This window comes from Macaca nemestrina, chromosome 8, assembly GCF_043159975.1.
Source record: "Macaca nemestrina isolate mMacNem1 chromosome 8, mMacNem.hap1, whole genome shotgun sequence".
Classification (NCBI taxonomy): domain Eukaryota; kingdom Metazoa; phylum Chordata; class Mammalia; order Primates; family Cercopithecidae; genus Macaca; species Macaca nemestrina.
This window is the reverse complement of record NC_092132.1, coordinates 69848142-69875760: the sequence shown is the minus strand read 5'-3', so window position 1 is coordinate 69875760 and position 27619 is coordinate 69848142. Positions and strand designations below refer to the sequence as shown.

Here is a 27619-nt window from a genome sequence, read left to right as displayed (position 1 = left end):
CCCAGCACTTTGGGAGGCTGAGGCAGGAGGATCACTTGAGCCCAAGAGTTTAAGACCAACCTGGGCAACATAGTGAGACCTTGTCTCTGCAATAAAAAAATTAAAAACTAGTTGGATGTGGTGGTGTACTCCTGTAGCCCCAACTACTCGGGAGGCTGAGGTGGGAGGATTGCTTGAACTCAGGAGGTCCAGGCTGCAGTGAGCTAGGATTTCACCACTGCACTCCAGTCTGGCTGACAAAGCAAGACCCTGACTCAAAAAATAATAATAATACTTAAAATAAGCAGGGGTCTAGGTTCTACTTGAAGGACAGATGGGAGGTGACATTTTTAAATGTGTGTTCAGAGAAGGTTTCACACAAAATGTGAGACTTTAACAGAAACCTTGTAGCTAGCTCAAAGAAAGGTTTAGGGAAGAACTTTCCTTCCAGACAGAAGGAAGAGCAGGTGAACAAGTTCTGAGATGAGAGTAGCCTTCAATGATGGGAAAAAAAAAAAAAAAAAGAAGAAGATATTGCTGGAGAATAGTGAACTGGATGAAAAGTGGTACCAGATACTGGGATCAGAGATTTGGGGGAGTTGTAGGGGGGTTTGACATGCAGGGTTTACAGGCTGCGGGAAGATGCCTGGATTTTATTCTGTATCTAGTTACAACAGGGTTGGATGCAGAGGGCGACATTATATGAATTACTTATAGCAATATCACTTAGGTGGCTTTGGGGTAACAAACAGTAGGGCAGCAAGAACGGAAGGAAAGAATTTAGATAGCGGGCTGTTGCCATAATCTAGAGGAAAGATGATGGTTGATTGAATAAGGATGTCTGTGGTGAAAAGTTATGGATTAAATATGTATTTCAGGCCGGGCGCGGTGGCTCACACCTGTAATCCCAGAACTTTGGGAGGTTGAGGTGGGCAGACCACCTGAGGGCAGGGGTTCAAGAACAGCCTGGCCAATATGATGAAACTCCGTCTCTACTAAAATTAGCCTAGCATGGTGGCACACGCCTGTAATCTCAGCTACTTGGGAGGCTGAGGCGTGGGAATCATTTGAACCTGGGAGACAGAGGTTGCAGTGAGCCGAGATCGCCCCACTACACTCCAGTCTGAGCAACAGGGGAAACTCAGTCTCAAAAAATTAAATAAATAAATAAATAAATAAATAAATAAATAAATAAATAATATTGTAAACATGGACTTACCAATGGATTGGTTATAAAAGATAAAGGAGAGAATACATTAAAGACTCACAGATTATTGGCCCTGGGAAACTGGATGGAACCATTGACTGATATAGGGGAGACTGAAGGAAAGAAGAACAAGTTCTAGCGGAAAAATGAAAGAGTTTTGTTTTTGATACGTTAATTTACAATTCTGATTAGATTTCATAATGAAGGTCTTCAACAGGTGCTTGGGCATTTCAGGCTGATGCCCATGGGAGACATCGGGGCTAGAGAGATAAAATATTGGAATTATTCATCCTACAGCTAATATTTATTGTCATGGAACAGATAAACCTCCCTTGGGAAAGAGCGGAGTTGGAGAACTAAGCCCTATGGTGTCCCAAAGTTAAATGTTCAGAAATAAGAAAGGAGAGGTTGGAGCGGAAGCCGCCAGCCGCGGGGGTTAAAAGGAAAGCACCGGTGTGGGGTCTCCAGGAAGCCAACGAACGGACTGTTTGAGCCTCTAAATTATTAGCAGGACAATTTAATCAGGAAATAGTACTAACTGTAACTGTAATCTTCCTTTTTTTATTCACAGATAATTCTGCCCCAGAGACAAGTATGAATACCACAGACAACGGTGTCAACTGTCTGTGTGCCATCTGTGGGGACAGAGCAACAGGAAAACACTATGGGGCATCGAGTTGTGATGGGTGCAAGGGTTTCTTCAGACGCAGCATTCGTAAGAGTCACGTTTATTCTTGCAGGTACTTTAAATGCCCTTTTAGTCAAGTTATCTTTACAGGTGTTTCAGTTTGGCACGGAAAAAGTAAGAGAAGAAAATTCAGAGTTTTCGTGTACCTGTAAGTCTATAAATACAATCTCTAAACTGCAGTACAAGTCAGAACGTGTGGGTATGTATACAGGATGTATTCACATAGGTGGTTCTTTTTTATGAAACATTTTAGACTTATAGAAGGTATATAAAAAATCCACCTACCTACCACCCAGCTTAGACCAATATAGTTGAAGCCTTTAATGGACACCTCCTCTAGCACTTTTACTCCTTTGTCTCCTAGAGGTAACTACTATTGCAATTTCATGTTATCTTTTCCTTGTGTTTCTTTATTGTTTTATCACATGTTCATATACCTCTAAACATTTTAAAATCTGCATTTAAAAAGTTTTTCAATATGAACATTTTTCTTCATGTTGATTTTTTAAGTGCCATTACATCCTAGGTCTAAAAACAAAATTATAAAAGTGCAGATGATTTTGGTAGTTTGTTGATATCAATGAGTGAAATTTAATTTTCAGTCCTGAAATATAAAACGTATTTCTCATGCTATATTTTTTGTCATTAAATTTAAATGTTTTGTCAGAAGCTTATTTAACTATATTATATTTGTCACGCATTTCCAGTAGGCTGTTTTCTTGTTTTTTTTTTTTTCCTTTATTTTTAGATGAACACCTAGTCAACATCATAACATGATTTAAGTATACATATTGCATCTTGATTCATATGTATGACTATCCTTGAATGCAGATTACATTTAGATTGAATATAGGCTATTAACAAAAATGGTTAAATTTAACAACAACAAAAAAAACTATGTTTGTTCTGTCAATAAAAGGTACGTGTAGAATTATGTCCTTTTAAGAACAGACAGACATTTGGGAAGAGGTTAACCCTCCCAAAGTCTTGCCATGTGATTTCCTAGGGTGCAATACAAGTTAATATATAACTCCCCAAATATCTATCTAGTTCTCTGATAATTCTTTAATTTTTCCAAGATAGTTTGAAGCAGGTTAAGAAAATACAAATTGCCCACTTTAAAAACTTTATAGGTCATATACACCATGGAATACTATGCAGCCATAAAAAAGGATGAGTTCGTGTCCTTTGTAGGGACATGGATACAACTGGAAACCATCATTCTCAGCAAACTATCGCAAGAACAGAAAACCAAACACTGCGTGTTCTCACTCATAGGTGGGAATTGAACAATGAGATCACTTGGACACAGAAATCACATCACACACTGGGGCCTGTTGTGGGGTGGGGGGAGGGGGAAGGGATAGCATTAGGAGATATACCTAATGTAAATGACGAATAAATATGTGCAGCACACCAACATGGCACATGTATACATATGCAACAAACCTGCACGTTGTGCACATGTACCCTAGAACATAAAGTATAATAATAAATAATAAATTATAAAAAAATAAAAAATAAAACTTTCTAGGTAAACAAAAAAAGTGTATTTAGATGAGTTTTGCTTTTATTTACATTAAAACTCTAAAGGTAAAAGGTAGATCAATTTCCTTCATCAAAAATATTTTTGTACGAATGCTTCTAAACTAAAACAAATACAGAATAACCTGTAAACCATACCTTCTGGAGTCATGTGCTCTGTTAAAATTGAAATACCTGTGTGTGTGTGTGTGTGTGTGTGTGTGTGATGGTGATCCAAACAGCTAAATCCAACAACTTTTGAGAATCAGAGAATCACAAAGGCTCTCAGTACTTCTGTGCTTTCTGTATGGGGAGAGTGTAAAAGGGATGCTCTCAGAGCAGCTTTTAGAGGTTTAAAAAATATTCTAACAACAGATACAGTTTAACTCCTGCACCTTTCTATTAGGAATGTTACTGCCAACCTAGCTGTCTTTACATATGTTAGTATTCAGCAAATGTGATGATTTTTTCGTTTGGAAAATGGTTAGTATATTGATGCAAGTTTAGGGGCATGGAGACTTTCTGAAGCTCAGGTTGTGCTGGTCTCAAATGTATCTATTTCCTTAGATGCCAAAATTCCATTTCTACTCTAACTGCGTCATCACACCGAGGTTGGGCTTTGCTTCAAAAGCACTTTTAATGGCTGTTTTGACACTTTTCATGTTATGTTTTTCACCTTATGTACAATTTGTATGCATACGCTGTTAGATTGTAATTTCCTTGAGTGGAGGAGACAAATAGCATTAATCTGTTTAATCCTTACACCAGGATCTTGTATGTTGTAGGTGCTTAATAATATGTTTATTCAATTTTTATTATTAATTTAATGTTAATTGAATGCATTCTCCTTGTATTTTTGTCAATCTGGTCCTCTCTCCTGAGTCTCATCAGCCATTTGTTCCCAAATGAGCAATACCTTGTTCCTCACTCTGAAAGTACATTTCTCTTCTAGCTCAATTTGATTATAGGCTTCACTTCTCATTTGATTTTAAGTGGACACTGATAGTTTTTAGAAGAAATGCATTTCACAAAATGTATATCTTTATTCTTATCATTTATCATCAACTACAAATAAACAGGTACATATCCAGATGTATGGATAATTTTGTGCCAGAATTTTGAAGAAATGTTTGTGTTTACTGTATGCTTAATATTTGCCCCTAACTATTTGAGGTGTTTTCACACAACAGCCTTTTGGGCAAGTCCTTCTCTTTATTTTACAATTGTAAACTAAAGTTACTTAACACCCCCAAGTTCTGCTGAGAATCAACGGTGGAACCAAGCTTAGATTTAATTTCAGAGACTGTACTCTTTTTATTTGTTTGTTTGTTTGGTTAAGTACACAAGTCAGTTTTTTAGTTTATCCAGAGTGATGCAATGATCGCTACAGTCAAATTTGAACATTTTTTTATCACTTTATAATGAAACCTTTAGTAGTTACTCCCCCATGTCCTCCCAACTCCCTCCCCAACAATATGAGGTAACTATGAATCTATTTTTTGTTTCTACAAATTTGCCTTTTCAGGACATTTTGTATAAACAAAATCATACGATGTGTGATCTCTTTTGTCTTACTTCTTTTGTTTAGAATAGAATAGGCTGCCAAGGTTTATCCATGTTGTAGCATTTATCTGTACTTCATTCCTATTTACTGACAAATAATAATATTCCACTGTGCAGGCATGCCACATTTTGTTTTTCTATTATCATATGCTCTTGTATATTCTTCACTTCTGGGCGATGATGAATAATGCTGCTGTGGACATTTATGAGCAAGTTTTTATGTGTACATATGTTTCATTTCTCTGCATACAGACCTAACATGGCATTGCTGGGTTACACTATAACTCTATGTTTAGCTTTTTAAGACAATGCTAAACTTTCTTCCAAAGCAGCTGCGTCATTTAACATTTTAAACAGCGGTGTATGAGGGTTCCAATTTTTCCACATCCTCACCAACACTTGTTTTTTCTTTATTTCATTTGCAGCCATTATAATGTGTGTGAAGTCTTACCCCATGATGCCGACTATACTCTCAATGTTGTCCTCAATTACCTCTTGATGTATAATTTGACATGTAGGGTAAACTTCAGTGGGGTGTGGGGTACACTTAAAATTAATAGAAGGATATTTAAAAAGAGAAAAGCATGAAAATGCAGGGCCATGAAGTTCTGATAATAGCCTCCTTCATACTGAAATCATTTAGCAATAAGCAACAAAAACTTGAATGCCAAAGATATTCAAAACTAGGTTTGGCTTTCATGACTCATGATAGAAGTGGTTACGCACAGCAGCCAAAATGAAGATAGTCATTCAGTTTTATTTTACTATAAAGACTAAGTGAGAGGTGAGGCTCATGTTTTCACGCACATGCTGATTGTGAGACTGGAAAGGTCATAGTTGATTGTTCCTATACCTTCTTTTTATCGAATCAAATGTGACAACACATATTTAAAATCCATTTGTCTGTTTATTTGCTTTTTTTTTTGTAAATTATAGTTTTCTGTAAACTAATATATCTTTGATGTTATAGGTTCAGTCGGCAATGTGTTGTTGACAAGGACAAAAGGAATCAATGTAGATATTGTCGATTAAGAAAGTGTTTTAGAGCGGGAATGAAAAAAGAAGGTAATAATAATGGTGATGATAATTAACATTATTGATGAAAAGTGATAAACATACACACATATTCTCATTGATCACTATAACCTTTTTACATGAGTTCTAATTTTCCTCACTCTAATAAGGAGGAATCTATGGTTCCTCAAGATAAAGAATTTAGTCTAAGGACATACAGCTATTAAGTGGTGTAGCCAGTATTTATCTGGTGACTATCTGATTATGGATATCATTCTCTCCACCGCTATATTGTCCAAGGCAACAAAATTATTGACTAAATAGTACACCAATATTCTGTTAGTGGATTGAAATTACAGATTTCTTTTTTATTTTTGAGATGGAGTCTCACTCTGTCAACCAGGCTGGAGCGCAGCGTCACAATCCTGGCTCACTGTAACCTACCAGATTCAAGTGACACTTCTGCCTCAGACTCCCTAATAGCTGGGACTACAGGTGTGCATCACCACGCCTGGCTAATTTTTGTATTTTTAGTAGAACCAGAGTTTCACCATGTTGGCCAGGCTGGTCTTGAACTCCTGACCTCAAGTAATCCACTCCGTTCAGCCTCCGAAAGTGCTGTGATTACAGACTTGAGTCACCACGCCTGACGCAAATGTATTTTTTTTTTTTGTTCTCAATAACAAATGAGTGTCTTTTTTCTTTTAATGAACATTAACTGAACATCTACTTTTCATGCATTCATTTATTTATTAAATATTATTGAACACTGCAATTTTCCAAACACTGTTCTAGGTGCTGAAGCTTCAATAGTGAACATAGTAGACAAAATAATCTTCCCTTTCAGGAAGCTTATATTATATTGAGGGACCGAAACAATAGACTAGATGTGCTATTTTAGTGTGTACTAATTTCGTCTTGCATATATTAAGTATTCTGATTATATTCTCCTATATTCTAAATACGGTTAATTTAGAAACAAATGTATTGAACACATTGTAAACATTTGACAGCGTGTAACAGCTACAAAATTCTATACTTGTCAGTTTTACTGTTTGTTCATGCCTATCATATGCAAAGAGATGTTTTTCACAACTATTTCACAAACTAAAAAAATCAAATGAAATCACTATACTAAAGAAGTGTAAAATATATCAAACCCATCTTTAACATAGTTAGCTTTTTCTTTGTCATTCAATATTTTAAGAATACAGGAATACCATTAGTTTTGCTCAGGTTGGTAATCTTGAAGACAACAAAAAACAAAGTTCACAAAATTAAAGGAGAAGCACTTTCTCATTTAAAAAGCGATTTATTTCTAATTTCATAGGAAGCTCTATTTGGCAGTTTACAGGATTAATTACATACTTGGTCAATTGCCTCCCTCCATTTCTACTTGAACCCCATGTTTATCCCCACAAAAGTGTAAGCAAATAACAATCCTACATTTCCTTTATGAGTTTTACAATTTGTGAAATACAATTATGATTTAAAATAGGTAAATTTTATCTTCTGTTCATAAAATAATGTGTTAATTTTCTTAAATAGGTTGTAAAGTAATTTTGAGTTTTCAAGTTGATGTATTTGTCTTTTTTACACTAACAGCATAGTAGCGAGATTAATTAGGTGGAAACAAATAAAAACATAGTTTTATGTCAAAAATGATAGCAGTGAGAAGATTATAAATGTTTATGATATCTTTTAGCATTTTTCTAAAGAATAATCACGTAAGTGGAATTCATAAAAGCATAGCTAACTTCTTAATATTTTATAACTGCATATGCATTTCCAAATGAGTCAGTTTAGGTTAAAAATCAATAACAATTTCTGTAAAACAAAAAGAGCAAGCTACCAGTAAGTATGATTTTAAAATAAAATATTACTGATTCACTCCAACTTACAGACAACTCACTCCTTTTTTTTTTTTTTTTTTTTTTTTTTGGAGACAGAGTCTCGCTCCGTCTCCCAGGCTGGAGTGCAGTGAGGCGATCTCGGCTCACTGCAAGCTCCGCCTCCCGGGTTCACGCCATTCTCCTGCCTCAGCCTCCTGAGTAGCTGGGACTACAGGCGCCTGCCACCTCGCCCGGCTAATTTTTTGTATTTTTAGTAGAGACCGGGTTTCACCATGTTAGCCAGGATGGTCTCGATTTCCTGACCTTGTGATCCGCCCACCTCGGCCTCCCAAAGTGCTGGGATTACAGGCTTGAGCCACACTTGGCATGATTGTATTCTCTGTATGGTAAACATGTGAGTTAATATTTTCCCTGTCAGTCTTCCTTATATTTAAAAATGCAGTTTTCAGTAAGGGATTTGGGGAACTACATTATTATTATTATTATTATTATTATTTTTCTGAAGTAAAGAAGCAGATCTAGCTCTCTCTTAGAAACCTGTATAATATATAGGATTTCTTCATCTTTCCAAAATGCTGGTATTCAAACCTCAATTTTCTCAGGAGAGACTGCTCCATGGTACAATTTTTGCTTTATTAATGTTGGTAAACTGTCCCATGGACAGTGTTTTATAAGAGATCATAATATTGTAATCCTAAAGTCATTGTAACTAAAATAAGTTTACTTTCCATTTTTGCTAGTGTTTTATAGAGAAGAGAAAACGGAAGTTTCAAAATCTATGACTCATATTTTCTGATAGTGAATACACTCTTATCTTTGACCTGGTCAATCTTATAGGCAATGCTCTTCTTCTAGTTATCTTACAGTTTTATTAACTTTGAGAGAATAGAAAACCACGCTATTAAAAATACAGCATGGCAGAACTGGCTGAGCCAACACTTTCTAACATGCATGCTGTCATGACGTCTCAAACAGCAATGTTTTATGAGCTCTAGTGACAAGTCTGACGATTCCTGTTTTTGAGAGTAGTACAGAATGAAAATATCTTTCTCCCACCGTCTTTTGGAAAGACCCTTTCTCAATTTTTTACTTAAAAAGACCTCCTCAAACTCTACATCCTAACATACACTAAAGAGAAGTGCTCAATAAATACTGTTTTTTCCCTCTAGCTGTACAAAATGAACGCGATAGAATAAGCACCAGAAGAAGCACATTTGATGGCAGCAACATCCCCTCCATTAACACACTGGCACAAGCTGAAGTTCGGTCTCGCCAGGTACCTGTGGCACGTCAGCATCAAACCCTAATTAATAAAATCGGATGTCCATGTAGACATCATGCTAAAATGATATGTTTATTCAAATGTGCTTATTACTAAAATAAGTTACATCTACATACATTTAAGAGTTTTACTTTGAAAGTTTGAGTGGGACTGCTGACTTAATTTTGACTATTCTTGAACAGGATTAGTTTTAAATGGAAAAATAAAATAAATTTCAGTCTAAGATTGTTTTAAAAAAAGCTTGCTTATAAGGTTGATTCAAAATAATGAATAGCGCAAAGCTCTGTAGGCAGTGTTTTATCTTATTGATTGAATCTGTACAACCCGCTACCACGACTTTTGGGGAGTTTGGTTGAGATTTGTTATCGGAGCTTCTTTCATTGGAAATGACTTCTGGATTATTGGGACCTGCTTTGGAAACAGACATTTAAATGAAGAGTCAGAATTCAGAAAACACAGAAGAAAGAAAACTTTATTATTTTAAATTTATCCAATAACAGTTCTACAGTTAAAAAAATAAGTCATTAGTTATATACATAAAAATAAATTATTTAGTGTCGTATAAAGAAATCCTTAAATCAAATTTATTTTAGCATTGACCTTATTAGAAATGTTAATTTTTTTTCTATTATAAAGCAGATTATAAAATTGCCAAGTAGTTAATCAGGTCCTATAATGAGTCAGTGCAACTACTTTCATTTTTGATAACACAAGGGTAATATGATGAGGTTAACATCACCGTTATCATTATTACTTGAATATTGCTTGATGGGCAATAAAGCTTTTAGAGAATGACTTAAAGGGGAGCTATGAGAAAATATTCAAATACAGATAAAGATACACTCACACGCATGTTCAAAAATAAGTTTATAAAAACTTTTAGACTTTTTTCTTTCAGCAGAAAAGCCTTATTTAGCTTATATTTTTATATAGTCTAAAATTACACATAATCTTACAAATGTATTATTATATGTTAAGCTCTTCGGCATTTCTGAGTCACACATTGGTTTCTTAATTTAATTTTGATGGGCTTCCTTTTAATGCAGCGAGACAAACAGTTCTTGCTTCTTGTCTCCCCAACTGAGTAATCTTTATGAAAACATTTTCTTCATAAACTTCCACAGATTAAAGAAAATATCAGCTTTAATTCAAAATAAAATCAAAGAGCATATTACATATGGATAGTATCTATCTATTTATATAGCCATTTTGATTGTAAAATTCCTCAAAAGTCAGGGTAAAACTTAGTGTACAGATTTGATCACTAACATAAGATATTGCTCCCAGAGGATGGTGCTATATAAATGAAATGGTTTTAAATTAACTTGTAAACTGATAGGTATTTTATTTTTCAATTTAAATCAGTATTTTGTTTTTCAATTTAAAACGTTTAGTATTTGTCAAGATACTGTAACAACAATAGTGCATACTTCTATGGTCTTTACTTGTCACAGTCAAAAGACAAAACGGGAATGTTGGCCATCTATAATTTTAAATGATAATATCATGTTTTTCTTAACGCTAGATCTCAGTCTCAAGCCCTGCGTCAAGCATTGACATAAATGTTAAGAAAATTGCAAGTATTGGTGATGTCTGCGAATCTATGAAACAGCAGCTCCTAGTCTTGGTGGAATGGGCTAAATATATTCCTGCCTTCTGTGAATTACCATTGGATGATCAGGTATACATTTAAAAATTTATAAGTGCTTTAAAAATGCTTCTTGAACTTTGCTAAGTTTATGTTCTTTCCATTTTATTTGTAATGCATATGCTATATTACTATATTTGACAAAAGATAAATTATGAGAAAGGATTGGGTTTTCTTACCCCTTCACCGGTTTTCTTACCCCTTCACCTTGTTCTATCAAGAGGCACAACTGTTTGACTTCTATTTTAGGGGTGTAGCAAATGTATTGATTGGACGAGAACTGAACAAAACACTCCTCTGCCCTTTTGGAATTTTAAAAGGCTTATGTGAGGGAGAAAGGCAGATAGCATGTAACTGTCATTGTGAGACAAAGTATTAGAAGAGTGAATGTCTGGGAAGCAAATGGTGGATGTTGTGTATTGGCGTTTACTGAAGGTGTTATATAAACCTCCTCAGAAATACCAGGTCACTCCTAGACAGAAACCACACAGGTTATGATGTTGTCTTGGTGGGTACTTCATGCAATTAACATAAAGTTTTACCTTTCATGTTGTCAGTTTTATTCTAGAATTTATTGTATAAAAGTTATATGTCTGGCAAAAAGAAAAAATGTCTGTAGAAGCATGATCAGAAATTTATAGAGAAATAAAATTACAGAAGGAAATATAGATGATCTTTTACTAATACTTATATTTTCATATTTTGTCATATATCCATTATAATATTTTAATAAGTGCTTAGAAACTTGAATTTCCTGATTGCATTATAAAGATAAGTATTTCGGTTTCAGATTCATTTTGAACTGTTCTTACTAAGTAGCATAAAATATTTGTAGATGAAAATAATTTGAAAAATTCCCTTTCTGTCACATTAAGTTAACAATGATAAGTGTCGTACTAGTGTATATTTATTTTTAAGAGAGCATTTCACCTGGTGACAGGAAAAAAAAAATACAGTGAAATCTGAAGTAATTCTTAAAAGGCTCTGTAACTGCCTTCCTGGTATGAGTCACGAATATTGACATATCATAAAGATAGCATGGCTCAGAAGGTTATGCCAGAGTGAATAATGCTAAATTGCTAAAACCTACGAGTCTCACCCCAAGCAATATAAGTAGGGTTACGTTATGTATCAGTTTTATATTTTTATTATCATTCTTCTTTAGAAATTGCTGACTTATATATACAATGATTTAAAAATTGGGAAATTAAAATCCAGTAACCAGTGAGAAACAGTTTTAATTTGCCAACTGATTCTTTAATATTAACAGTATAACACTTATTAATTAGCCACAAATTTGTAAATGTCTGTTATGAATAAGGCACTGGGAAATTAGCTTTCAGTTGCACTATAAATTACATAATTTCATTTAATTATCTCAGGAGCTCGGTGACAGGTGTTATCATCTTCATTTTACAGTTTCTAAAACTGAATCCTAGATCAGTAAAATTCATTCAATAAATTCATCAAATGAATATTTATTAGATTACTGTTCAGTTTTAGGAACTGTGGGTATTTAGCAGTAAAAATACAGATTTCTTCACTATTCTCATAAATGTACACTCTGAGAGAGGTGGATAACTTAAAAATGCAAAAATTATGAGAAAGTTCATTCTAAGTGGAGATAAGCTCTATAAAATGCTATAAAATGGAATAAAATGAGTTGTTGGAGAATGGGGATAAAATGAGAAGAGAGACTTTAAACTGAGGACCAGAGAAGTTATTACCTGAGATCCTGAAAGTCAAGGGGCCAAGCACAGGAGAATCTGAGAAGAAAGCATTCCAGATACAGGAACAGCATGTCCAAGGTTCTGAGTCAGGCAGGAGCAATGTGAACAAGGGGTGCTGCAAGATGAAGTCAGAGACACGAGGGCTGGGAGGCAAAGCACTGACCCACTGTCACTCTTCCTATCACCTGCGAGGCCATGTTTGAGGAGTTTGGGTTTTAGTCTAGGGACAAAAAGAAATCATTAAAAGAGTTTTCAGCCTGGACTGGGGTGGTAGCAATGGAGATGAAAAGAAGTGGATCACTTTGACTTGTATTTTGAGAAGCAGCACTAGAATTTACTGTAGAGTTAGAGAGGGCTCAAAATAGTCTCTTGTTTTGATGTGAACAAGCACTTTGGATTATGGCGACATTTACTACATGAAGATACTGGCGAAGTGTTATGTTGGTAGGTATTAAATTTGTAATGCTTCCTATACTTCCTGGTGGTGATACCCAGCAGGTAATCTAGTGTACAAATGAAGCTTAGTTGAGAGCTTACTGCAAAGAGTTAGGGGTTCAATCTAGAAAGTGGCAGAACCCAGGCCTCCCATCTTTTCCTTACAACAAGTCTTTGCTTTGCTTTTGTTTATTTAGTTTATTACATGCAGGAGATTAAGTTTTATATATGTTTTATCATTTAGTACTCATGAGTACATGCTGAGCTTTTTTTTTTTATCTCTACTCCCATTTTATAGATGAAAACAAATGCGTAAGTTCCAAACACACAGGTTAACTTACACAAGGTTAAAGAGGTAGTAAGTGGCCATGCTGGGATTTGAACTCTGGTGTGTTTGATTCTGTTTCCCTTCCAAACAGTAACTTTCAGCTTTTTTTTTCTGCTGCTATTGTATTGACTTGCTAGATAGTTTTAAAATTTTTGAAAAGTTGATTCTATTGACATGCTACTTAGAAAACTGGAAGTTTACTGATGGCATATATCTATGAATGCTATAGTTTGTTAAAACAACAACAACAAAAGTCCCAGGCTTAAAGAACACTGTAAGTTAACAAGACTCATGTCATCTTTTAATCATTATATATTATAATTAATTGTTAAACTTAGAATTTTTCATTAAGGTGGCACTGTTGAGAGCTCACGCAGGGGAGCACTTACTCCTTGGAGCTACAAAGAGATCCATGATGTATAAAGATATTTTGCTTTTGGGTAAGTTTTTTTTTAATATAAGAATAAATTATGCATATTTTATTCTTGCAATAATATACAGGGTCTGTTCTGTATGTACCAAGTATTTGCAGACACTGTCAAATGGTGCTGCCACTTCACAGGTTGGATTTAATTGTGTCCTCACTTGGCCTTATTTTTCCTTGCCTTGACTGTATGTAAGTTCAGAGTCCATGAGATGATTAGGGAGTATTAAAATTTACAAATAAAAAAGAGATGTTGTTCAATAAACATTATATTGAGGTATGTTCAGATTATATCAGAATGAATAATTAATGACTTATATGGCTGCCTTATGGAGTCTCAATGTGTTTTCATATTTCCTCAGAGTCTGCTTTTTATTTTATATGCTTTTAAAAAAAAATGTTTACAACCTATGATCTTATTGCCCATGATAGCCCATGATATGCTACGAAATGATCAAGTAAAAAAGTACTGGTGGTAATGACTATTTTGATAGACAGGAATGCTAGAAGAGGTGAAAGAAGGATAATAGGTGTGGGGTGGTGGAGTAGAGAAGACATAAAGAAAAAACGTTTGTCTTCATTAATTGCTCCAATCCTGCTACTTTACTTAATGTATATAATTAGGTTTTGAGGGTTGAGATCCTTCTGACACTTACTAGCTCTACCTCTCTCTGGCATGTGTGAAAATATGACTAGATTATTTTATTTTTGTGCTAGATGTTTTAGCCCCAAATATAAATAAATTGAAGACAATATAACAATATCTAATATTATTGCGGGTTTACTATGTAAATACACTGGTCTAAGTACATTACATGTATATATATATTCTCTCATTTAATCCTTGAAATAGCCCTAAGGGATTAGTACTATTATTTACAGCCCATTTTGCAGGTGAAGAAATGGAGGCAGAGAAAGTTTACCAAAGGTCACAAAACTAGTAAAGAATATAGCCAGGATTCTAAACCACATAATGTGATTGTGGAGACTATGCCCTGAAATGTTATTAAATACCTCCCTTGCATTTCTAGTAAACACCTAGAATACTGTTCTCGTTATAGACCTAAATGCAATAGACCTAGAAAACAAAATGTCTACTGTATAAATTCTAGCTCTAAATTAGTTTACCCAGAATAATTAGGTAAGCTAACATTTCATAAAGAAAGAGTGAAGCTCAAAAAAAGATATTAACTATGTGAACTGAAATATATGTTAATTAGTTTTACCATGGTAATTATTTCACAATGTAGATACACATTAAAGCATTACATTGGGCCAGGCATGGTGGCTCATGCATGTAATCCCAGACAGAGGCAGGAGGATCACTTGATGTCAGGAGTTCGAGACCTGCCTGGCCAACATGGTGAAACCTTGTCTCTACTAAAAATACAAAAAATTAACCGGACATGGTGGCGGGCGCCTGTGATCCCAGCTACTCTGGAGGCTGAGGCATGAGAATCACTTGACCCTGAGAGGTAGAGGTTGCAGCAAGCTGAGATCGTGCCACTGCCCTCCAGCCTGGGCAATAGAGAGAGACTCTGTCTAAAAACAAACAAACAAAAAATCACGTTGTACACCTTAAATATATACAATTGTTTGACGGTTATACCTCCATAAAGCTGGAGAAAAAAGAAAGAGCAAGGGTACCGTTGAATATGCTGTTACCCTGAGGATTGTCTTTGCCTGCAGTGAAAGAATTTAGAATATTTGTCTTTTTATAAAACCAGAAAATAACAATTTAGCTGTTATTTTTGAAGGCTATAAAAATGTCCATTATATTATAGCCAGAGAATTTCTGAGTTAGCAAGATCTTTAGGGAATAGGTGGTCTAGCTTGCCACCCAAGTTTTGAACTCCCTTAAAGTCAGCCTTATAAAGTGGTTATCCCACCTCTATTTAAAGAAGTCCAGGAAGAGAAAATATACTATCAGAGGCAACTCATGAGAATTCACATGCTAATTAAAAAAAAAAAAATCAGCTTCCCTTACTTAGACGTGTTAAAACTGTCTCAATAGTGTATGCCTAGAACGCCTAGAGTGTCAAAGTGCTGTTTTTAATCCACTGTAAACAAGAAAGATTCTTTAGGGTTTGTATTGTAGTCATTAGTGAATAAAACTCTAATAGATGAGTGACACAGAGAAAAACTAATCATTATATTTAGAATTTCTCTTGTCAATTATTAGCATGTTATTTAGTCTGCGCTTTTGTGTTATCACAAGTGACTGATACCATTAAAATGCATGTGATCATATTATCAATGTTATTCGTCCTTTAAGCATGCTTGAGTTTTTCCAGCATAACTAACAACACCACTGAGAGAGAAAGTACATCACTATTCCTTCAAGGGTAGACTATTTTAAACACAGGTTTGTTAAATTTTAAACAATGCTGACAATTTTAGGAGACAGGTGGTTATTTTGTTGCTGTTGTTTTCTCTTCCATAGGAAACAACTATGTTATTCACCGCAACAGCTGTGAAGTTGAGATTAGCCGTGTGGCCAATCGTGTTCTAGATGAGCTGGTTAGACCATTTCAAGAAATCCAGATCGATGACAATGAGTATGCTTGTTTAAAGGCAATTGTATTTTTTGATCCAGGTTGGTTTTCAAAATTCCACTAGAGAATTGATATAATAAAAATTAAACTACTTTTCAAGATTAGAATATTTATTGTCTTCACACTCTAATTACGTTAAATCTGCTGCCTTTCTTATTCCTTGGTTAGATGCAAAAGGGCTAAGTGATCCAGTAAAAATTAAGAACATGAGGTTCCAAGTGCAGATCGGTTTGGAGGACTACATTAATGATCGGCAGTATGACTCCCGGGGAAGGTTTGGAGAGTTGCTTCTGCTCCTGCCCACGCTGCAGAGCATCACTTGGCAAATGATTGAGCAAATACAGTTCGTTAAACTTTTTGGGATGGTCAAAATTGACAACCTGCTTCAGGAAATGCTACTAGGTGGTGAGTACATTGAAGAATTTCTACTTTATTGATTAGAATCACACTAAATATAAGTTTGACCCATTGATTTTTTTTGGTCCATATTTAATTCATCTATTGAAGTCACTGTGATGCTTCTGAACTTTTCTCCTTCTGCTAGGACATAATGAACTCAAGTTTTTACATTTAGAAAATTTGCAAGACCCATCAGAGAGGCAAAAATACTTGGACGGATTCAAGCCCCCATTCTTTTTTTGTTTTCTTGAGACAGAGTCTCGCTTAGTCTCCAGGCTGGAGTGCAGTGGTGTGATCTCGGCTCACTGCAACCTATGACTCCCTGGTTCAAGTGATTCTCCTGCTTCAGCCTCCAGAGTAGCTGGGACTACAGGCACACGCCACCACACCTGGCTAATTTTTGTATTTTTGGTAGAGACGGGGTTTCACTGTGTTCACCAGGATGGTCACCATGTCCTGACCTTGTGATCTGCCAGCCTCGGCCCCCTCAAAGTGCTGGAATTACAGGCGTGAGTCACTGTGCCTGGCCTCAACCCCCGTTCTTATTAGCCTCCACCACCTCTACTCCACAGTCCCTCTGACTTAAATTTTCAGATCCTTCCAAACATGGCAAACAGAAACAAATTTCCTGGTTTTATGACCTCTTCAAATATATCATGGTTTTTCATGCTCTAATTTGTTTAAAACCTCAAGGATACTGGAATTGCAATATAACCTAATATATATATATATATATATATATAATATATATATTAAAAAAATCTTAAAAATGAACATTGTGTTCCTGAAACAATTAATTGACACAAAATAGAAAGGGAAAATGATATTTCATTGTTGCAATAAATGTCAGGAATAAGTTAAGAAATTTATTTTGCATTCCAATCTAGATTAAATTTCCTTGTAAAATCATCATATTTGTTTTTAGTTTTCTGGTGCATAATTTGTTCCTAATGATATCTTTCTGAAATGAAAGTTGTTCATGCTATTACGGTGATCCCAAATACTATAAACTTGAGGTAAGTGATTCTTGGAATTGCCTTAACAACAGGCAGCGAACCTAATGATTCCAGGAAATGGCACACAAAGTCCATTTTTAATATACAGCATAATATGATGCAACATTAATCTAGCCAATGTACAGTGAAAGCTGACATTGTTCTTAATATGCCAGTGGTTCTGTCAATTTGTTTTTGAATTCCCAAAAAGCACTTGGCAAAAATAGCAATATTTAAGCTGTCAATCAAAACATTTGTTTCAAGGTAAACTTGCTGTTCCTGATTAAATATCACTAACACAGCATCTTTTTATCTTTTGTAGGGGCTTCCAATGACGGTAGTCATCTCCATCATCCAATGCATCCACATTTGTCTCAAGATCCATTAACCGGGCAAACTATACTTTTAGGTCCTATGTCAACACTGGTTCATGCAGACCAGATCTGTAAGTATATAGGCTACTTTTCAACCATGATATTTCTTAATTACCTGAGAAAAAGTGGAATTGTGGGAAAGAATCTATTAGTAACCAGAAATGGCAAAAACTTGGTGTAATTTCCCATCTGGGACTCAGCAGTAGAAGATTGTTATTCAGCTTGTCACTTATTCTCCCTAGACGTCAGTTTGCTTCCTAAAATGAAAATGTAAGAAAAATCTTTCTACTTCATAGGTCTGGGGAGCACAAAAGAGTATACAAGTAGTCCTTGCTCTGCATGGCAGTGTGAGACGTAAAAACGACAATGTAAGCTGAAACCACGCAAGGGAATCTTAATAATCAATGGGAAAATTATTTCCTGCTTGGGACCTTCAAAAATGTTTGTGAAAACATTAAGAACTCTCTGAATGTTTATGGAAACTAAAGAAATGTAATCTTTATACTTTTTTTGTAGAATTAAATATAAAACATTTCAGTTGGTACACTGTAATTAAAACATTAGGAATATTGACAATCGAAGTGTTTTATTTCTTTATAAAATAATTGTGAAACGCAGTTTGACCAGTTCTTGTCACCTTCTAAAACTTACATTAGGAAGCGAGGATCTTTTCTACGCCCTGATGAGTTTTACTCGTTGGGAAATTTGGATCAGCTTTCAACATTTTAATTCCTTGTATCCTCAATGTCCTGGCATGTTTCTGAGAATTCATTTAATGTGAAATTTCTTTTGCCGCGTTCACTTCTTTTGGGACACCTTCTCCCCTTTTGACACATCCAGCTTTCTCATTTATGTGGACAAGTTTTCCTTTGCTAAGTTCTTGACTGCATAGAGACTCAAACCACAGCAGCGGCAGTATTCCCATGGACAGCTACTTCTTCTGTGATTGCCTTTGTGTTCTATTTGTATGTCACTTCCAGCATTATCACCTTCTATTCCTTTTCTGCACTTTCACTGTTGTTGGTCAATTCTAATTCAATTATTCAGTTTTGTAAAATGTGAGTGAATTTACCACTAGGAAACAAGAAGGTGACACAGCCACTGCATGCAGTTTGTTTTCCATGCCTGAACTGAATAGAAGATGCTCAGTGACCAATCATGGACAGACTAAAAATTGTGACATGATCAGTCATTGATCATAAAGCGCATCCGTTATTTAGATAGTTGTTTGCAGACTGAAGAGTTGGCAGTGGAGTCTGTATTTATGAAATCACTCACTAATTGTGAGTTACCATGGTGACTGAAACTTGAACCATGTTGTTGCCAGACTGGTGCTGTTTAAGCCACGGTAACTAGAATTCATTCACATCAGAATTGTGCAGTGAGGGTGGCTTATGAAAACTCCTTGGAACTCAGATGACTATATAAATACTATAGAGATTGTTAGTAGATAAGTTAATCTATTATTATAACCTTCATGATAATTTTATTTTTCTAGGCTATTCTGGTGATACAGATCTCTAATTATTTGATAAAATATCTAGATTAACTGATTAATTGCTTCGGAATTTAATGTAATTAATCCCAGATTTACCTTCGATCTATTGCCTCTGAACACCAAACCTACTAACTCACTGAGATGACTTGAGTTATTGTGATGTAATTATTATGCATACTCTTATTGCTTACTGAATTTACAATAGTCTTTAATAGCTAGCTACAACATTTTTTTCCCCAAATGTTGTATGCAATGCAACAATTTACCAAGTACCACCTGACTTCTAGCCACTGATAGGGAACGTAGAGGCCACAGAACTTCATGTTACCATGCCGTCTTTTAGATACAAGCATAGGTAGATCTTTGTGTAAATAGTATCTGAAACCAAAATTCTTTGAGTATATGAGAGAGAGAAAGAAATGAAATTGTTAGGAAAAATATAAATTATAGAAAACTATCGCATAATCTTGGATTTCCAATGTACTTGAAAGACATTATTTGGGACCATCCTTGCAAAATAGATCTTACTGTTTTCATTTAATAGATAATCAAGAGCAGAAAGAGAGGGGCAAGCTTAATACCATACTAGAGAGTTTATGGAGTTGTGTCTCTTAAAGATCAGTTATTCATAAACTCACAAAATGAAACACATTAACAACACATTAAGCAGTGTAGGAATCAACTGGCAAGAGAGTTGGACAGTTCTGCTGGTGGTTGAATACTTTTTAAGGGCTAGTATTCTAGTATTTTAAAAACATATTTGCTGACCCTAGTCTTTTAAAAATCACATTGTTACACTCATTTTTATTCTTGTTCTTTCCACATAGTATTTGTGGGATTTATTTGTAAAAGAAAACTTGGCTTTACTATCCTCATTTGAAATAATTTATATTTTATGCAAGCAAGATATTAAACACAACCAAAAGTTAAGTTCATGCATATTTTCTTGGTCTTTTAGAGAAGGCTACTGCAGTCTTAGATCTAGTCTAAATAGCCAGAAATAATTTTAAAAGCAGATTTTGATATTGGTTTGTCATTTAAATGGCACTTAAAAATTTTGCTTCTGAGTAATTGCTAATCCATACTTAACAATAATATAAAGCTAATGTATTAATGAACACCAGGCAGAAGGAGGCTGTTCTTGTTTTGTAGATAATTTTTAAAAACTGTTGAGACATAAGCTATAAAGTTTACAAAACCTCAGTCTGATCATCAAACATTTTCTGTTAGTTCTATTTACTATGTGGAATAATCCAGTAACAATAAGCGTGAGTACTAAAATATTTCAAGTTTCTACAAATTACAGAATAACTCCTAGATTATTTTATAATATGGCTACATTTTACAATGGAAAGAACTACTATTCTAGACAATGAAGTTTTGAAACTAACTTTTTACATTCAATTCAATCTTTTTGTATTCAATTACTTTCTATTCAATTACTCAGGCTTGCTCTTTGCATCAAAGGGGATGGGACAGGCAAGCTCGATTGTAATAGAATAATTTTGAAGCAAAAAAAGCCAGTAGTTTTCAGATGCTTTTGACTACAACTTAGATTTCAGAACATTTATAAAGTACCTTAACCTTAATTTTTTATGTCATTTAATATGTCTGAATTATATTTTTATTTTATGTGAATTTTGATGGTAAAAATTATAAACATTGCTTTCTAATATTTGAGAAAACTATCCTTCTGTTAATTCTTTTCATTGCCTTTTTTCCTGGTAGGTTTATTAGAGAATCAAATGCTTATAAATGCTTTTAAGAAAGGCAGGAAACACCTTAAAGTGACTATGAAAAAAATTTTTTAACATGACCTCTATTTAATGTTATTTGGGAGGTAAGGTAAGAGTACTCTCTAACAGTATGTCATGGGCCAATAATACATTCTACAAATCACTATTCTATATAGGATCTTTTTAAAACATTGCTAGATCATGCTAATGTGTATTGGTGTTGTGTAGGGTTTAATGGGGTGGGGAAGGCTGACTGCCACCATCACACTCAATTCTCTGATTCTTTTTCAGCAACTCCTGAAACCCCACTCCCTTCCCCACCACAAGGCTCTGGGCAAGAACAGTACAAAATAGCTGCAAACCAAGCATCAGTCATTTCACACCAGCATCTCTCCAAACAAAAGCAATTGTGAAAACGTGTTTACTTCAGAACGGCACTACATAAATGTGAAAAGTTGTTGATGTTGAAATATCTCAGGATAGCACTTTTGGCAAACTCTTAGCCAAGGCTTCTTCATGGTGCTGTTATAACATGGTGTCCTATTTTCTTGTTTATACGTTCATTCTGTTTGTTGTTGCTACTACGTAAAACTTTCACACGCAACCAATGTGTATCTGAGTTTGAAGATGTTTATATAGGGTATTTTTTCCAACTGCCCCTGCATTGTGCCCGAACCAACTGAATCTTATGTACGAGTTTCATTTGTTTTATTAATGTTAATTTAAATTTGTAAATAATTGCTTTATTGTGATGTGATACAGAACAAAGTGTTCATTTTTGACTGAAAATAGTGGATCAGAAATCCTGGTTTAATATAAAATGAGCTAAATTTTAAAAAATAAATTATAAACTTGCAGATTAGAAAAATAAAGCAGTTGCGGTAGAATAGGCTGTATCTTTTTCAAGAAGAATCTCTTATGGACATTCTGTGGTAAAGAAGCAACTCTTTGCTTCAGAGTTAAATATTCCTATCTTAAGTTTAGAAAAATACAAAGAACCATTCCAAGGACGACTGGATACTTTTTGAATCTGACTTTATTTGAAGATGTATGGTAAGCAAAAGCATGTTGGTTTTATCAGTTAGGATAGAGGGTGAATTGTAACAAAGAAACCCCTAAAACAGTGACTAAACCAAGAGAGGCATCTATTTCTTTCTCCTGAAACAATTTAGAAATAGTTATCCATTGACTAGAAATTAGCACATGCCCACAGCTGGCTCCCAGGGTGGCCAGGAGAGTTATCTATAGGTGGAAAGTCTGTGTCAGCCAAAGCCATGCCACTCTGAGAGAGCTGATTCTGAGGACACGTTAGCCATCTACCACCCATGTTCCTTATTTAGTCCTCACAATAACACTGTAGGAGAGGTATCCTTTTCTCTCTTTTATAAATAAGGGAAAGTTTAGCTTGAGGGTTTAAGGAACATAACAAAAGTTCACCAACATTAACGAGTGAGAGAACCACATTCAAACCCAGGTCTAGTTGACTTAATGAATCTTTGGTGTGGAATGAAAAATGTGAACTTCTTACTCATAGTGTGGTTTTTAAATATATGCAGTTGAATGATGATTGGATACTATTCATCATATTGCCTATAATATATATTTACTGATAAGCGGTGAGTGTAAAATTGTTGCGCCTAGAATAAGAAACCACTTTTGTAGTTTTAACAAGACTTTTCCTTAAAAACATTAGAGAAAATAAAAGATTCACCACATAGATTTTGATGAAAACAAAAACAAAGCAAAATGACTGGCTTAGCAGATTCTTTAAAATGTAGCAGCCCAGGGATGTACCAAATGTCAAATTCTAGACTGAGGAGTACAGTTCATTGGAGCCTTAAACTCTCTGATATCACTTAAAGCTGGAATTTATTTTAAAACAAATTAAGCATGGGCCACCTCATGAGGCAGTGGCTCGTCTCTGGTTGAGGAGAGGGAAAATTGGAAAAACTGGTTCAGTAATTATCAATAATATTTTTTGAAAAAGAGGATCCCAAGCTGTAAAAGATTGAATTAGATAATCTTTCTCAGGATTTTTTAAATGTCTAAGATTATGATGTCATATATCCCACTTACCCTGTAAGTAAAAAGTTTATAGTAATATTAAGTAACTTATTAGCTCTTAAAGTAAAATTGAACTCTTCAAGTAGAAACATGATTATTAAAAGCTATCTATGATTTAATAGATTTAATAAAATTCCTTCAAGACCTGGTACCCTTGTGAAACTGTAAAATATATCATATGGGGGAGTTTTTTAACTCTTAGTTTTTGAAAATTTACTGTAGTTTCTATTTCGTGCATAAGAATGTTTTTGATTTTTATCATACAAATAACTTTTGTAGATTTTTGTTTACTTTGGGGGGGATATTCCCTTAGAAGATATTAAAACAAAATACTGCCTTGGTCTGTGCAGGCTGCTGTAACAAAATACTGTGAACTTGGCAGCTTATAAATAATGGAATTTCATTTCTCACTGTTCTCAATGGTGGGAAGTCCAAGATTAAGGAATTAACAAATTAGGTCTCTGGATCATACATGGCATTTTCTAGCTGTGTCTTTACACATAAAAGGAACAAGGTAGCTCTCTCGGGTCTCTTTAATAAAGGTACCAATTCTCATGACTGAATCCCCCTCCAAAGGCCCCACCTCCTAATACCATCCCTCTGGGGACCAGGTATCAGCATGTGAATTTTGGAAAACACAAAAATTCAGAACATAGCAAATACTTTTAAAGCATGAACGGTAACATTCATTTTTAGTGAACCCTGTAATTTATTCGTGTATATTTACTAAAACAGCTATGTCTTTGAAATTATTAGCAATGATTCTGCTTCAATAACTATGGTCAGGGGGATTTATAATATTATATTTTTATATACTGAACTGCCAAAGATGCTGGAAAAAAGGAACTGATGTTTTCAGCATATTTTCAAAATATTGATAAGGGAAGTTATCACTTTTATATAGTATTCAACTTTTTTCAGGTAATAGAAATGAATAATTTATTGTGAAATAATTCATTTTATAAATGTAAAATTATTTTTATAAATTTTATTGTTGGAAATCAAAAATTAGTAGATTTTTTACAATGTTAAATTATACTGAGATTAAAGTATTCCTAAACTGTGACGCTACATTTGTTTCACTAAACTTTCTAAATAAAAACTGAGGAAAAAAAAAAAATCACTGAAACCAGGTTCTTCATTAGTGTTCAAAAATGATTTCATATTTTTACAGACACTGATGATATATTTTATATAGTCATTTGTATTAGTCTGTTTTCACACTACTATAAAGAACTATCTGAGACTGGGTAATTTGTAAAGAAAGGAGGCTTAATGGACTCATAGTTTTGCATGGCTAGGGAGGCTTCAGGAAACTTATAATCATGGTGAAAGGAGAAGCAAGCACCTTCTTCACAGGCAGCAGGAGAGAGAGAAAGCGAGAGGGGAACTGCCAAACACTTTTAAACCATTAGCTCTTGTGAGAACTCACTATCACAAGAACAGCATGGGGAAAACTGCCCCCGTGATCCAATCACCTCCCACCAGGTCCCTCCCTAGACACATGGGGATTACAATTTGACTTGAGATTTGGGTGGGGACATAGAGCCAAACCATATCATTCTGCACCTGCCCTCTCCCAAATCTCATGTCCTTCTTACATTTCAAAACCAATCACGCCTTCACAACAATTACCCCAAATCTTTAACTCATTCCAGCATTAACTCAAAGGTCCAAGTCCAAAGTTTTATAGGAGACAAGGCAAGGTCCTTTCACTTATGAGAGTGTAAAAGCAAAAACAACTTAGTTACTTCCAAGATACAATGGGGATATAGTCATTGGGTAAACGTTCTCATTCCAGATAAGAGAAATTGGCCATAACAAAGGGGCCACAGGCCCCATACAAGTTGAAAACCAGGCAGGATACTCATTAAATCTTGTAGCTCCAAAATAATCTCCTTTAACTCCATGTCTCATGACCAGGGCACACTGATGCAAGATGTGGGCCCCCAAGGCCTTGGGCAGCTCTACTCCTGTGACTCTGCAGGGTAGAGTCCTCACACAGCTGCTTTCATGGACTGGCTCTGAGTGTTTGTGACTTTTCCAGGTACACAGTACAAACTGTCAGTGGAACTACTGTACTGGGGTCTGAAGGATAGTGGACCTCTTCTCGCAGTCCCACTAGGCAGGGCCCCAGTGGGAACTCTGTGTGGGGGCTCCTACCCCACATTTCTTCTCTGCATTGCCTTAGTAGAAGTTCTCCATGTGGGCTCTGCTCCTGCAGCAGATTTCTGCCTGGACATTCAGGCATTTCCAGATATCCTCTGAAATCTAGGCAGAGGCTCCCAAGCTCAGCTGTTGTCTTCTGTGCACCCACAGGCCCAACACTACATGGAAACCACTAAGGCTTGAGGCTTGCACCCCCTGAAGCAATGGCTTGAGCTGTGAGCTGTACCTTTTAGCCATGGCTAGAGCTGGAGTGGATGGAACACAGGGCACCATGTCCCAAGCCTGAACAGAGTAGTAGGACCCTGGGCCTGACCCAAGAAACCATTTTTTTTTTCCTCCTAGGCCTCCAGGCCTGTGATGGGAGGTGCTCCTGTGAAGATCTTTGAAATGCCCTGAAGATATTTTCCCCATAGTCTTGGCTAGTAACATTCAACTTCTCTTTATTGATGCTAATTTCTGCAGTCAATCACTTGAATTTCTCCCAGGGAAATTTTTTTTTTTTTTTTCTACCACATGGCCAGCCTACATATTTTGCAAGCTTTTATGCTCTGCTTCACTTTTAAACAAAAGTTTCAGTTTCAGATAATCTCTTTGTGAATGCATATCACTGTATGCATTCAGAAAAAAACACGTCACATCTTGAACACTTTCCTGCCTAGAAATTTCTTCTGTCAGATACCCTCAATCATCTGTCTCAAGTTCAAAGTTCCACAGATCTCTTAGGTAGGGGCAAAATGCTGCCAGTCTCTTTGCTAAAGCATATCAAGAACTTTGCCCCAGTTCCCAACAAGCTCCTCATTTCCATCTGACACCACCTCATCCTGGACTTCACTGTTCATATCACTATCAGCATTTTGGTCAAAACCATTCAACAAGTCTTTTGGAAGTGCCAAACTTTCCCACATCTTCCTGTCTTCTGAGCCCTCCAAACTGTTCCAACCTCTGCCTGTTACTCAGTTCTAAAATTCATTCCACATTTTCAGGTTATCTTTATAGCAGTGCCCCACTCCCAGTACCAAATTTTCTGTATTAGCTCATTTTCACACTGCTATAGAGAACTACCTGAAACTGGGTAATTTATCAAGAAAAGAGTTGTAACTGACCCATGGTTTTGCATGACTGGAGGGCCTCAGGAAACTTACAATTATGGCAGAAGGTGAAGGAGAAGCAAGCACTTTCTTCACAAGGCAGCAAGAGAGAGAGCACGAGGGAGGGGAACTTCCAAACACTTTTAAGCCATCAGATCTTGTGAGAACTGTGAAAGGAAAATATCTTGGGCCCCCAAAATCACTAAGGAAAACTCAAGCTGTAAACTGCTTATGGCAAACCTGCCTCCCATTTTATTCAAATTTATCCCTCTGCTCACTAAAATGGATGCATATTGGATTGCCTTCTTTGGAAAGGCTAATCGAAAGCTCAAAAGAATGCAACTGCTTGTGTCTCACCTATCTGTGACCTGAAAGCTCCCTTTTCCCTTCTAGTCTTCCTGCCCTTGCTTCAAGATGTCCCGCCTTTCCAAACTGAACCAATGTACTTCTTACATGTTGATTGATGCCTCATGTCTCCCTAAAATGTGTAAAACCAAGCTGTGCCCCGACCACCTTGGGCACATGTCATCACACGGACATGTCCTCAACCTTGACAAAATAAACTTCCTAAATTAACTGAGACCTGTCTCAGATTTTCCGGGTTCACAGAACTCACTCACTAACACAAGAGTACCAAGGAAGAAGCCGTCCCCATGATCCAATCACCTCCCACCAGGTCCCTCCCTCAACATGTGGGGATTACAATTAAGAGATGAGATTTGGGTAGGGACACAGAGCCAAATCATATCATCATTTAATTAAATTTATATGTTAACACTTGTCTTTAGAGTCCAAAGCAAAATTAATTAGCACATCTCCAAATAATCAAACAACTAGACACTGATTGAAAAGAGAATCCTCACATTTGCACTTTAGTTATGTAGTTTTTCTTGCTTTCTAGTGTTGTCATAGTAATAAAAATATATGCCTTAAATTGGCTTAAACATTATATGAATGTACTTTTGATATATAAATATTTAACCTAGATGCTTCAATTGCTGGTATCCTCTATTGATGTTTAAAGCTTCTTTGTAAAATGTCTTAAATTATAAGGACTTGTTAATCT

At 35.5% G+C, this 27619-nt stretch overlaps 1 protein-coding gene across 6 annotated transcripts in view; it reads left to right on the top strand.

The window, feature by feature from the left end:
• The window catches only part of LOC105483565 (hepatocyte nuclear factor 4 gamma), a 156524-nt gene extending 132121 nt beyond the window's left edge, over positions 1-24403 (top strand). For all 6 annotated transcript variants that reach the window (XM_011744451.3, XM_011744448.2, XM_011744449.3 and 3 more), the window contains 9 exons: positions 1758-1926; positions 5932-6026; positions 8998-9104; positions 10636-10791; positions 13604-13691; positions 16119-16271; positions 16399-16635; positions 17947-18069; positions 21524-24403. In XM_011744451.3, the coding sequence (XP_011742753.1) occupies positions 1781-1926; positions 5932-6026; positions 8998-9104; positions 10636-10791; positions 13604-13691; positions 16119-16271; positions 16399-16635; positions 17947-18069; positions 21524-21645 (1227 nt within the window). In that variant the 5' untranslated portion in view covers positions 1758-1780 and the 3' untranslated portion in view covers positions 21646-24403. The remainder of the gene's footprint in view (positions 1-1757; positions 1927-5931; positions 6027-8997; positions 9105-10635; positions 10792-13603; positions 13692-16118; positions 16272-16398; positions 16636-17946; positions 18070-21523) is intronic.
• The last annotated feature ends 3216 nt before the right edge of the window (positions 24404-27619 follow it).